At 43.7% G+C, this 12404-nt stretch overlaps 1 protein-coding gene across 5 annotated transcripts in view; it reads left to right on the top strand.

The window, feature by feature from the left end:
* Window positions 1–9621, top strand: part of LOC106560268 (E3 ubiquitin-protein ligase LNX) — a 93363-nt gene extending 83742 nt beyond the window's left edge. For all 5 annotated transcript variants that reach the window (XM_014122978.2, XM_014122977.2, XM_014122981.2 and 2 more), the window contains 4 exons: window positions 3148–3325; window positions 4650–4908; window positions 8206–8364; window positions 8596–9621. In XM_014122978.2, the coding sequence (XP_013978453.2) occupies window positions 3148–3325; window positions 4650–4908; window positions 8206–8364; window positions 8596–8731 (732 nt within the window). In that variant the 3' untranslated portion in view covers window positions 8732–9621. The remainder of the gene's footprint in view (window positions 1–3147; window positions 3326–4649; window positions 4909–8205; window positions 8365–8595) is intronic.
* The last annotated feature ends 2783 nt before the right edge of the window (window positions 9622–12404 follow it).

The raw sequence follows: 12404 nt of genomic DNA, 5'->3' as shown, positions 1-12404 counted from the left end.
GCTTTAAACAATAAAATAATTGTTGTTGCACAATGTAGAAAATTGTTCTGGTGTCCATTTTTTTAAGAAATGGCACTTTTAATGGTTTAGATGGAATAAATAAAAATGTAATAGACTAACTTTATTCCAGAATGAACTTGCATAGAGAACAAAAAAATAACTGACAGAGAAAACGTAATACTATTTTAATGATATTGTATTCATGAATAACACGAATATACAATTTTGAAACATAAAAATTTGCTAGACTTTAAAACATACTCATTGCTTACTCCAAAACTAATTTGCTTCAATAACAATTACTGCTCATTGAAAAAAACATTTACTTCAATTAAAAAACACTGCTCACTCAAACTGTTTGTCACTGCTCATTCAACAAAAAACGATTTACTTCAATTTTCACAATCACTGCTCAGCGATACGCTGCAAAGCATGAGTAAACTTTTCCAAGAGAGTTCCTGTCTTGCTGAATCTGGGTGCTATGTCTGCAGGCTGAGCATTTCCTTCATTTTCGCCTCGATGTTTGTGGTCACGCTTTTCTTGGTTGACCTTTTTAGGTTCTCATGGCTGTGTGTGGGTGTCAGTGTGAGGAATGTGAAGGTTGAGTGCTGTATGTGCCCGTGGCTGTGTGTGGGTGGAGTTTTTGGGGTGTGTGTCAGTGTGAGGAGGGTAAGAGTTGGGTGTGCAGTTTTTGTGGATGTAAGTAGGAATTTTGTGGTCTGCAGGTATATGTCGGTGTGTGTAGGTGGAGGTGTTGGGATGTGTGTCAGTGAACAAAGAAACAAGACCTCCTTGGGCGGTTTTCGTATGCCTGTCGAGGATAGCCTTATACCTGGGTAAAAACACACGCAAGATGTGAGACCAAGTTACATCTTAGATGCAAAAGCATAGTACAAACTGATGTGGCTAGTGCATAGCGGCTATAAAAAGGGCCTCAAGGTGATCGAGTTAGCTAATTCATAGCTACTTTGTTAAATCCAGATATAGATAACTAGTCTTCATAACTTGACAACAATATTGTGTAACACCTAACCACAGATGAAAGGGGAAACTATTACGTTAGCTAGGTAACTTAGTTAGATCGCATAATGTAGCTAACGTTAATCCTCACCTAGGCTTTTCTCCATCATCAATATCCAATTCTTGATCAACAAGAAAATTAACATTTGGGTATCTAGTTAAGTAATGACACACTTGCTATAATGATTTTGTGATAGTAGCTAGGCTACTGTACAAGTTGGCGTGGCTGGCTAACTACCTTTAAATCAGTAGCCCGACAATCTTGTTGTGCATCTCCTCGCCTCGCCAAGAAGAGGGTCAAATAAGATGGAAAAACAAAACAAAAACAATGTGAAAACAAATAGAAGCAATGAAGAAAAATCATACATGATTCATATGTCTATAACGTGTAGTTATTCAATACATACAGTATGTAAATAATATACATTTACTTAAACCCAGTAAATTTTCTGTTCACCACACACTACCTCTTCGGGCTTTTAGCTTATGTGTGCGAACGCTTGCCACAAACTGTTTTTTATTTTTTTATTATTATGTTCACGAGCGTAAGTTAACATTAGCAAACTTTTGCAAACTATTCCCCTTGTTGAACGTGCCTCAGCTCTTACACAAAAAGGTCATTATCATTGTTTTCACAATTTCAGAGTGTTATTTCGACCTCAAAATGTGGAAATATCATTAGAAAAACTGGAAATCATGTGTTTAACTACACTGCCCCCTTAATGAAGTTGGCTTCATATTGTGTTTTAATATTGGTCTTAATGAAGTTGGCTTCTAGTGGTTGTGTTTGTGTCTGTTGGAGGGAAACCAAGCCAAGCCTTGGAAGGAACTCCATGGCCGTCAGCAATCCTTGTTTTACTGGAAGAAAAACAGGACCGTACTGTACAATCCTTTAATTTGAACACAGGCACAGAGATACAATTAGAGACACAAAAATACACACACACACGCACACGCACGCACGCACACACACACGCGCACATTCTAAACCATACTGAACATCACATACTTAGCCTTAAACACTCATTCTCACACACAACACAAGAAAACACACTGGACGCAAACAAACAACACCGATAAACACTCTATTGTAAACACACATCTATTACAGTTTAACCCTTAACTTATTTGAGCTAGGGGGCAGTATTCGGAAGTTTGGATGCATGAGGTGCCCAAAGTAAACTGCCTGTTACTCAGGCCCATCCATACATTATTTTTTTCAGCTCACCCTTGATTACTATGGCTGTCATTGGGAATATGAACGGAATACCTCCCAGATTGCAGTTCCTAGGGATCCACTAAATGTCAACAGTCTTTAGAAAGAGTTTCAGGCTTGTTTTTTGAAAAATTAGCTAGAATTTGTGGTTTTAGTAAGTGGCTCCCATTTTGGCTGTAGTGTTTGTTGCGCGTTTCCGGTGAGTGCGCGTATTTCGTTATTTATCTCCGGTAATGGTCTCCGTCTTAAATTGTATCCTTTATTTACATATCAGGGTACCTGAGGATTGATTAGGAACATTGTTTGATATGTTTGGAAGAATATTGATAACTTACAGGATTAATTTGTATGCATTTTGAACGAGGGAAACCGGTGGATTACTGAGTCTAGCGCGCCAATGAAACATACTTTTTTTGGGATATAAAGAAGGACTTTATCGAACAAAATGACCATTTGTTATGTAGCTGGGACCCTTGTGATTGCAACCAGATGTAGATCTTCAAAGGTAAGTGATTTATTTTATCGCTATTTCTGACTTTCGTGACGCCTCTCCTTGGTTGGAAAATGTATGTAATGCTTTTGTGTGCAGGGCGCTGTCCTCAGATAATCGCATAGTGTGCTTTCGCCGTAAAGCCTTTTTGAAATCTGACAACACAGCTGGATTAACAAGAAGTTAAGATTTTAAATGATATATGACACTTGTATTTTCATGAACGTTTAATATTACGATTTCTGTCATTTGAATTTCGCTTTCTGCAATTTCACCAGATGTTGTCGAGGTGGGACGCTAGCGTCTCAATGATCCATAAGAAGTTCACCGAGAAGCACTCTATTATAAACACATCTATTACAGTTTAACCCTTAACATTTCTCACATTGCACCCCTCCCCTCTGTCTTGTCCCCTCTGCAGGACTCATGTGAGAAGCCGGCATGTTATGAGAAGACGGTGACGCTGGCCAAGGAGCCCCATGACTCCCTGGGGATGACAGTGGCAGGGGGCATGTCCTCCCGCGGCTGGGACCTCCCTGTCTACGTCACTAACGTGGACCCCAACGGAGTGGTGGGACAGGAGGGATCCATCCGCAAAGGTACCAGCCTGGTGATAAACCTTAAACATCACAGTCTCACACTCACACCGTTCCACACACTCATAATTATAAACACTCACGCACAGTCTCTCTCTCTCTTACACTCTCACTCAGTCATACAGTAAATCAAATCCAATGTTCTGGCAGGGAATTTAGCTAACATTTACCTGATTTGCTCCAATATTGACTTTGATAGTTTCTCTGTTCCATGCAGTCCCTGCTGGTCTTCATGATGCCAGAGCTGGTACTGCAGACAGGCGTCATGTGTGTGTGTGTGTGTGTGTGACATGTCCCTTGTGTAGAACAGACAGGGTGATTGAGAAGAAACATTACCAAGCTTATTTATTCAACAGGAAACGCAAGGGTGGTTACTGTTCAGGGCTCGCCAAATTAAGTATAACACACACACACACACACACACACACACACACACAACACACCAAACTCAGATTTTGTTAAGTAGGTTCCAGAGGAAATGACAGGCTGCATTTTATCAGCTCATTATACAAAATCAGTCAACTCTGAAATAGACCAAACACAAACAGACTCCCGAAATGATTGGATACACTTGTGGCAGGCCTGTTACGGCTATATACTGCTGTGTGTGTGTGGGTGTGTGGGTGTCTGGGTGTGTGGGTGTCTGGGTGTCTGGGTGTGGGATGTCAGAACATCTGAGGGAGCTCTCTGTGCTGGGCCAGACATCAAAGGGCAGTGGAGGCATTTAAACCCAGAACTACTCATCCTAGGGATCCGCCTCAGATAACCACAGTACAGAGAGACCAGGCCAGGGTGTACCACCTGTCTGTTCTTCTGAATACACAATACTCTACGTGTGTGTGTGTGAGAGAGAGAGAGAATGTGTGTATGATATTTAGTGTTATTCCACCTAGCCTTTATCAAAAGCATAATTCTGAGTGTGTATTCCTGTGTGTATCAGTAACATGCATATGTTTGTGTATACAGCTGTCTACATAATAATGAACCAGATTGTACCCTAGCATGTGTGTGTATTTGCATAGTGCATCCTAATCAAAGGGGGTGGATGTTGTCCTTTGAACGAGCCTCCACTCCAGCTGACTGTGCAGTGTGCTGCGGTGCAGTGATATGTGTACAGCACTGTCTAAGCCCACTTTGATTATCTGGAAATTATTTGGTCCCACTGCTTTGTGTTCCTGCGAGAGAAGATTGAATATTCAATAGGCAGACGAGACGAGTCCTTGTCTCTGGGAACTTTTGCTTTTGAAAGGCATCAGAATCAGACAGTGGTCATGGCAACAACACTGTGCTGAGTGGTGCTGTGTTCTGTCCTCCCCTCTGCCTGCAGGTGACATCCTGCTGAACGTTAACGGGCTGGACCTGACGGGGGTGACGCGGGGCGAGGCTGTGGCCAACCTGAAGAACACCACATCCCCCGTGGTGCTCAAGGTCCTGGAGATGAGGCCTCCGGAGGAGAGCCAGCCAGAGTTCCCCTCGCCACCCTGCCTCTCACCCTCGCCCACCGACAGCACCAAGCAGAGCCTCGCCACGCTGCCACACACCGATGACTACTCCCCACTGTGGGTGTCATGGTTGCAGCTGCCCAGGTGAGTAGCAGTACCCCTCAGCTAGCCTTCTTATTCTATATCTCAGAAACCTTGCACTTGTCTTGTTCTACTAGCACCATCTTTGCTGATAACTTCTTTATTGAAGAAAAATGTACCATGACTGTGATATGTTGTCTCATCTAGCTATCTTAAGATGAATCTACTAACTGTAAGTCGCTCTGGATAAGAGTGTCTGCTAAATGACTAAAATGTCAAATGCACAAATGTTCTCTTCTCCAATCTCAGTCTCTTCTGCCCTGACCAGCTCAGTGTTTGACCGGGCCAGATGGGAGAGGAGGAATGATAATTATATACACTACACTCACAACGTTTAGGACGCAGTCTTAACCATACTGTTGCCCAGACACCAATAGCCTCTGTTTGGCATATTTTTAAGCCCCCTTTGACAGAACAATGTACTTAATGAGTTGATGAACATAGTTAGGTGTTGGCTTGCTACTTGAAGTGAAGGCCCTTAATGAAAAGCACTAGCCAACAGATATTGGAGGGTACAGAGAGACCTAAAGAGGTAACAGGCTACATTACAAGGCCATTATAGGACAGAGGGAAGGGGAGAAGGAGGGTGATGACAGGATTAAGCAATAAGGCACGAGGGGTGTGGTACATAGCCAGTATACCACTGCTAAGGGATCTTCTTACACACAATGCAACGTGGAGTGCCTGGATACAGCCCTTAGCCGTGGTATATTGGCCATATACCACAAACCCTGAGGTGCCTTATTGCTATTATAAACTGGTTACCAATGTAATTAGAGCAGTAAAAATAAAATGTTCTGTCATACCCGTGGTATACGGTCTGATATAACACGGCTGTCAGCCAATCATCATTCAGAGCTCGAACCACCCAGTTTATAATGATGAATAGACTAGTGTATACAGCGTCTGGCCTTCTCGCCATGGCCTTCAGTCTCTTGCTCATCCTCTTCCTCACATCCCAGTCTCAGAAAGTGGTCACTCTGACACTCTCCATCCCATGTGGACACGCTCTGACACTCTCCATCACTCTCTTTTAAATGGCTCACCTTGCCATCTTTAAAGTTGATTTGCTCATCAGACAAGTCTTCCCATCTCCTGGGGTGTGATGTGTGGCAGAGGTGTTGGATTGAGGGATTAAACCCCTTCCATGTCTCTCGTTTGGATAGAGTTCAGATTATGGCAGAGCGAGGGGTATGCCCAGGGATGCAAACTGGTGAGGGCCCAAAAAGGTGATACTTTTTTTTGCACTGAAACATGCAAAAAAATCCCTGCTAGGGAGAAATGCAGGTTTAACTAATTAAACAACAAAGAATATGATCTACATGATCAGTCTCTGTGTGTAAAATAAAACGTGGTTAATGTGAACCTAACAGAGCTAAAAAATGTAAAGAAAGCAATCCACTGTTATTTGATGCCAAGACTTTACTGCAAATGACACTCAAGTCTTGAGAAAAAACAATACACTAATATTGCAGTTAGCCATGACAGCCTTTATAATAGAATGCTTGTGACCACACACATCTAAATATTGCACTTGGGAAAAAAGTAGAATAGAATAAACAGGCATTCTATTTTTGCTCTATTATAGTGGCCACTACAGTAGACATCGATCAAGGCTACATGTGTGCAAAAATAACGTTCACTGAGTAAAAAATGTAATAATCCCCCCTCACTGACACAAGTGTTACTGTCAAGTTCAACACAACAAAAGCAATATCTTTGGGCTACACTGCACGTTATTACATTGTTCACTTTATGCCTGTGGACATCTGTTCTACAATGTGCCAGCAGAGCATGATACCTTTTTTTGGCATAATTGATCTCTTTCAGGCAGAGAGTACACCTGGCATACCCCTTTTTATCCACTGTATTGAAAGAGGGAAAGTGTGTGGCGTTTCTTTCACCTCTATTGGCATCCAGCATAAGCCAGGCCCAGCTCCAGATACACTTGATCCCTGAATCCACTTGTTTAACAAGCAACACCTCATTTTTACCAAATTCTCTCATTCTGAAAATTAACCACATACTGTAGAGGGAAAACATTAGTTCACAGATGGTAGTTAATTCGTTAGCTAGTTAACTAGTTAACATTTCACACAGATTGCCAGGGCCCAGTAAGCAACTAACGTGTTATAACTTTACGAACGGCAAGGAGTCGTATGCCAGTTAATATTATAGCGTATTGGTGGGGTTACTAACGTTAGCTCATCTGATGTTGTAACGTTAGCTAGCTAGCTGTCTGACTTTATTAGCCAGCTAATTTTCAAACAATAAACTCAATTATTTGATCAGCTAAGTTGGCTAATGTTGCTCAACATTTCTCTGGCTAGCTAACAGAGAATTCAACCCAGCTACTATAGCAAGATACTTAACAATGCTAACATTAATTGTTCCACCACACTTTCTCCCTCACCTTAAACTTTTCAAATGCCAGTGGTTTTTCGGTTACAGCTCATGAAGCACACTTCATCACCTTCTCACCTGTCTCTGTGGTCAGGCTTCTCACCTACCTCTTCGTTATCGTTCAGGGATGCACTGCTGTAACTGGCAAACTGCCTTGGCACCCTACTGCTGTCTTTCCAGAGCGTACGCAGATTCTGTAACTAGCAAATTGGTTGTCTCTTCTTTCTTCAGTCGCGTGCTGCATTCTGTTGTTAAGTGAACGATTGGCTGAGCCTTGGATACAGCCAGTATTGCTCCAAACGCGCATCACTCGTTCACTTACAACCAAACACGCATCATTCGTTCGCTTACAAATGCGCATCACTCGTTTACAGCCAGAGTGAACCAAAGCCCCCCCCAAACTTTTATTCTTAGTTTGCATCCCTGGGTATGTCCATTTCTCTATAGATCTGCCACTGCTGGTAAAAAACCTGCCCTTACTGTAATTATTTATTTAACTACTGGAGTAAAATAGAAACTCAATTTCTCCCCAACCAGCAAAATTGATTAGAAAAGTGAAAACCAACTAGTGAATCACCATGGGAATTCAGTCCAAATGGGCAACAGTTCCAACAGGATTTGAATGCAATTTTCCCTCACCCCCGGGCAGTGTGAGAGACTGATATTGAAATCCCTCCCTTCTCAGCACTGTATTTTCACAGCTCTGCCTCAGCTGGGGGGAAAAGTCATGTCTCCATTCTCATTGAATGACAGCCAAGCCGTTGTTTTTTTATGACAGACTGCCACGGGACTCTGCAATCTCACTGCTGCATATGTGCAAACAGTACAGGATGGGCACACATTTGAATGCTGGCAGCAGTCTAGAGATTTCCTAATCCCCCTTTTTGTCCCTTGCAGGCACCTGTACTGCTGCAAAGACATTGTGCTGCGCCGGAGCACCTCAGGCAGCCTGGGCTTCAGCATCGTGGGGGGGCAGGAGGAGGTCAACTGCAATCAGTCCTTCTTCATCCGTTCCATCGTGGAGGGCACACCAGCCTACAACGACGGCAGGATACGGTACAGACTACTAACCTATATCTCACACACTGGCCAGAGGACCTATATCACTGCATGTCTGCTGAATTTTCTATTTTTCTGTGACAAATTATATCCAGTATTTACCTAATCGTTACAGTAGTCTTGTATTTACACACTGCTAGCATTGCTATATGGGCCTCCTTTACTATACTGAGTCCATCTCTATGGTTGTTAAACCCTGCATTAACCCCCCCATTTCTGTGTGTGTAGATGTGGGGACATTCTGCTGGAGGTGAATGGCAAGAGTACGTGGGGGATGACCCACACAGCCCTGGTGCGTCTGCTGAAGGAGCTGCGGGGCAGAATCACCCTGACCATCGTGTCCTGGCCCGGAAGCCTGCTGTAGCCCCGCTGCAGCCACAGGGAGGGGCCAACACTGACCCAGGAATGTGGGCGGAGCTTTTAACTGGATTACAACACTGAGCCCAACCGTATGGGATGGGCTTTCACTAGTGATGTAGCTATGGAAGGCGGGCCTTAAGAACCCGGACTCCTGATGGACAGCTGAGACTTTGCCAGGAGTTCAGAGGAGGCCAACCATCCATGTGACTGGAATTTGACCAAACCCCCCAGAGACACTGAGCTGGGAGGAGCTGGATCTGTGGCCCTACCCCTGGGATGCTCAGAGCAATCTGATTGGAGGAGAGGCTTGTTCGATGACAACGCATCCAATGAGGGGGGTGGGTGGTTGGGAGGGAGGGGACACAAGTTGCCAATTCCATTGGTTCTATGTTAGAGTATGCATTTAATTGGACTCACATTTCTTTATTGTAAATGTTGGCTATCTAAAATAATACTGATTCAAGCAATTGTACTATGTTTCTATTTCTTTCAATGTTTGTTTGATGGCCTTTCAGTATAGGCTTTATTACGTTTGTACTAACAGTGGTTATCATCTTCATCTGTTGGACTGAAGACACATTGCCAAGTAGTCATTTGTGTTGAGATGTTTTCAGAAGCTGTTGCTAAATTATCAAACCACTGGCAAAAGTATAGTAAAAACAATTAAGTAAAAATGTGTTCATAATCTGTTAAAAGTAATATTAAGGTGACATCGTGGAGGCCTTACTGATTTTCCTACTTTTGAAAAGAAAAAAAAACCTGACTTGGTTTCTGTGTTTCCGTGGATGTGTCTGGTCTAGGGCCATTTAACGCGGTTCTGTCACATGCTTCGGCCTGCGTAGTATATCTGATGGTACCTTTGGTAAAATAATCAATAAAGTCATTGGAAAAGGACACTTGTCTGAGCGCTTTGGCAAGGGTTGGGGGTTTGGGTTCACATTAAATAACCTGGGATAAGATATTATTTAGCACAGCTCACTGAAATACTAACTATTCAGCTGAGGTCCAGTCAGCTCCTTTATCCAAACCTATCTCTTAAATACAACAAAACAAAACCTCTCTCAGGTGAGACAAAATATACAGGTTGTATTCAACGTAAACAAAACAATTATTTGGTTTTTCACCTTCAATGTAAACTAAAACATATTAATATCAAGAGAAGCCGTCCAGTCTCTGACAGGTTAAACAGAATGCATGAGGGTCACACCGGGGCCTCTATTGGCTGGTGAGAGTCACTGTGGGCTCAGATAGGTTGGCTGTCCCCATCCTTACTCTCATGCCTCCTCCTGCTGCTACTGTTAACAGACGCAGACAATCACTGGTTGCTTACACTGTCTACCTCAACAATGTGTGTAGGAGTGTGTGTGTTGTACCTGCGTGAGACTGCATGTCTCCCCTCTTTGTCTCTGTCTTTCTTCTCTCGGTGTCTCATCTCCCCGTAGTCCCTGTACCGGTGCCACTTCTCCTCACTGCAACAACAACTCACTGGTCAATAACCACAAACACTGCTTCCTCACTGGACATCACTGAAACAGTCTTCTTGTTGGACAATGGAAACTAGAGAGTGGCAGAAGTAGTGCGATAAGCCAGGTAACATTCTATTGTCCCATTTTCTCTGCTCTCTCTCCTCGTGTGTTGCAGGGTCATTTCTGTAGAAATGCTGGGCCCAGGGGACCAGATGATAGCAGCACCTTTACCCACAAGGCTCTCTGTTTGGCTTTAGTTTAATAGCATCCTGTGGTGAACACAAAGCCCACCTTTGTCCTCCTGTGACCTTTAGATGAAAGCAGCCCCCCTCTGGGCTCAACAAACCGCTCCATTATTTACTGGAGGACTCCTGGTCCCACAGGGCCACACTCTTTCACACCATCATTCACTAATCCCCCCCCCCAGCACTCTCTTTGTCACACACAGACACATGTACGCGCACACACACGGTGGAGGGGTATTTTATGCTGGACATAGTGACAGAAACTGAAACAGATGTGCACCTCCAGTCTCTTAAAGTGTCAGTTTCTCTAAGTAGAGAGAATACACATGTGCATCAACTTTACAAATAGACACATATGGTGCTCAAAAGCCATCTGACATAGACAGCTCATCCAATTGGAACGTGAAAAACACCCTTGCCAAAGCAGAGAGAGAGAAAAGAGAAGAGAGAGCAGTGGAGTTGAAGGACTCATTAAATATTTGGGCACTGGGAGTTCTCTTAGCAGCGGGAGTGCAGACCTGAGGGCCTGTTTGCAGTCTTCCACAGTTGTTAGCACTAACACACTTATACCCACTTCACACAGAGTCACTGTCACTGAATGAAGAAGTGTTCGTTTCATAGTGCAGGTTTCATACAGGAAAACGTTGTAAGTGTATGCGAGAGAATGAGCTATGTGTTCCTCTAAGCCTGGGGATCAAGAATGTGTTTCCAAATTCAGTCTCTATTAACACAGAAAAATAACGTTTGTGTCACTTACATATTGGTTACCATTAATAACACCCAGAACACTAATACAATCCCTGTGTGTGTGTGTGTGTGTGTGTGTGTGTGTGTGTGTGTGTGTGTGTGTGTGTGTGTGTGTGTGTGTGTGTGTGTGTGTGTGTGTGTGTGTGTGTGTGTGTGTGTGTGTGATGCCCTGCCAGCTGGAGAGATGACAAGCCCCTCCATACTGAGCTACAGGGATGTGATGAGATCACATTCAGAGGACAAGTGTTCACCAAATGGCCAGCCAGCTGCCCGAGCTGCCTGCACTGGCCAGAAGCGACAGAGAGGGAGAGATTGAAGGAGGGATGTGCCAGTGACTCTAAATGTGTGAGGGTTTGAGTGGGACTGTTCTGTGTTGCATTAGTCAGAGTGTAAGCCTAGGTGCTAACTCCCAAACACCAGAGGCTGGTGCCCAGAGAGGGCTGTCCCAGTCAGGATGTAACTCAGAGGGTATCAGTGGTGCTAAGCAGAGCCCTTTAAAGAGCAGTATGTAACCAGAACACATGCCACTGACACCTCTACATACGCCAGAAGGGAAGAGCCTCTACTCTGCTAGCAACATACACACAGAAAATGTAATTCACTACTAAAGTGTTTATACTGAAAATAGATACCGTTGGTAGACTTTCATGGAGTTATCAAACTGGCCCCTCCGTCGCAACGTAACCTGAACGCCCATCTGCGGCCAGCTAATCGTTAGCTGTCTTATTGGCTGCTATCTGAATAGGTCTATCGGACTATTTTCTTGGGCCACTATAACTATAACTATTTTGCCAATTGGATTGGTCCCCTCTACCACACGGAACCCCACTAATCTACAGACGGAAACGCACGAGGTGGCTAAAAACAGACCTCCCTCCATCTTCTGCCAGCTTGCTACCTATGGCCCGGCTAGCTGTCTGAATCTCACTGGACCCTTATGATCACTCGGCTAAGCATGCCTCTCCTTAATGTCAATATGCCTTGTCCATTGCTGTTCTGGTTAGTGTTTTTTGGCTTATTTCACTGTATAGCCTCTAGCCCTGCTCATTATACCTTATCCAACCTTTCAGTTCCACCACCCACACATGCTATGACATCACCTGGTTTCAATAATGTTTGTAGAGACAATATCTCTCTCATCATCACTCAATGCCTAGGTTTACCTCCACTGTATTCACATCCTACCATACCTTTGTCTGTACATTATACCTTGAAGCTA

Source organism: Salmo salar, chromosome ssa10 (assembly GCF_905237065.1).
Source record: "Salmo salar chromosome ssa10, Ssal_v3.1, whole genome shotgun sequence".
Taxonomy (NCBI): Eukaryota; Metazoa; Chordata; class Actinopteri; order Salmoniformes; family Salmonidae; genus Salmo; species Salmo salar.
This window is presented reverse-complemented; position numbering and strand designations above follow the sequence as displayed.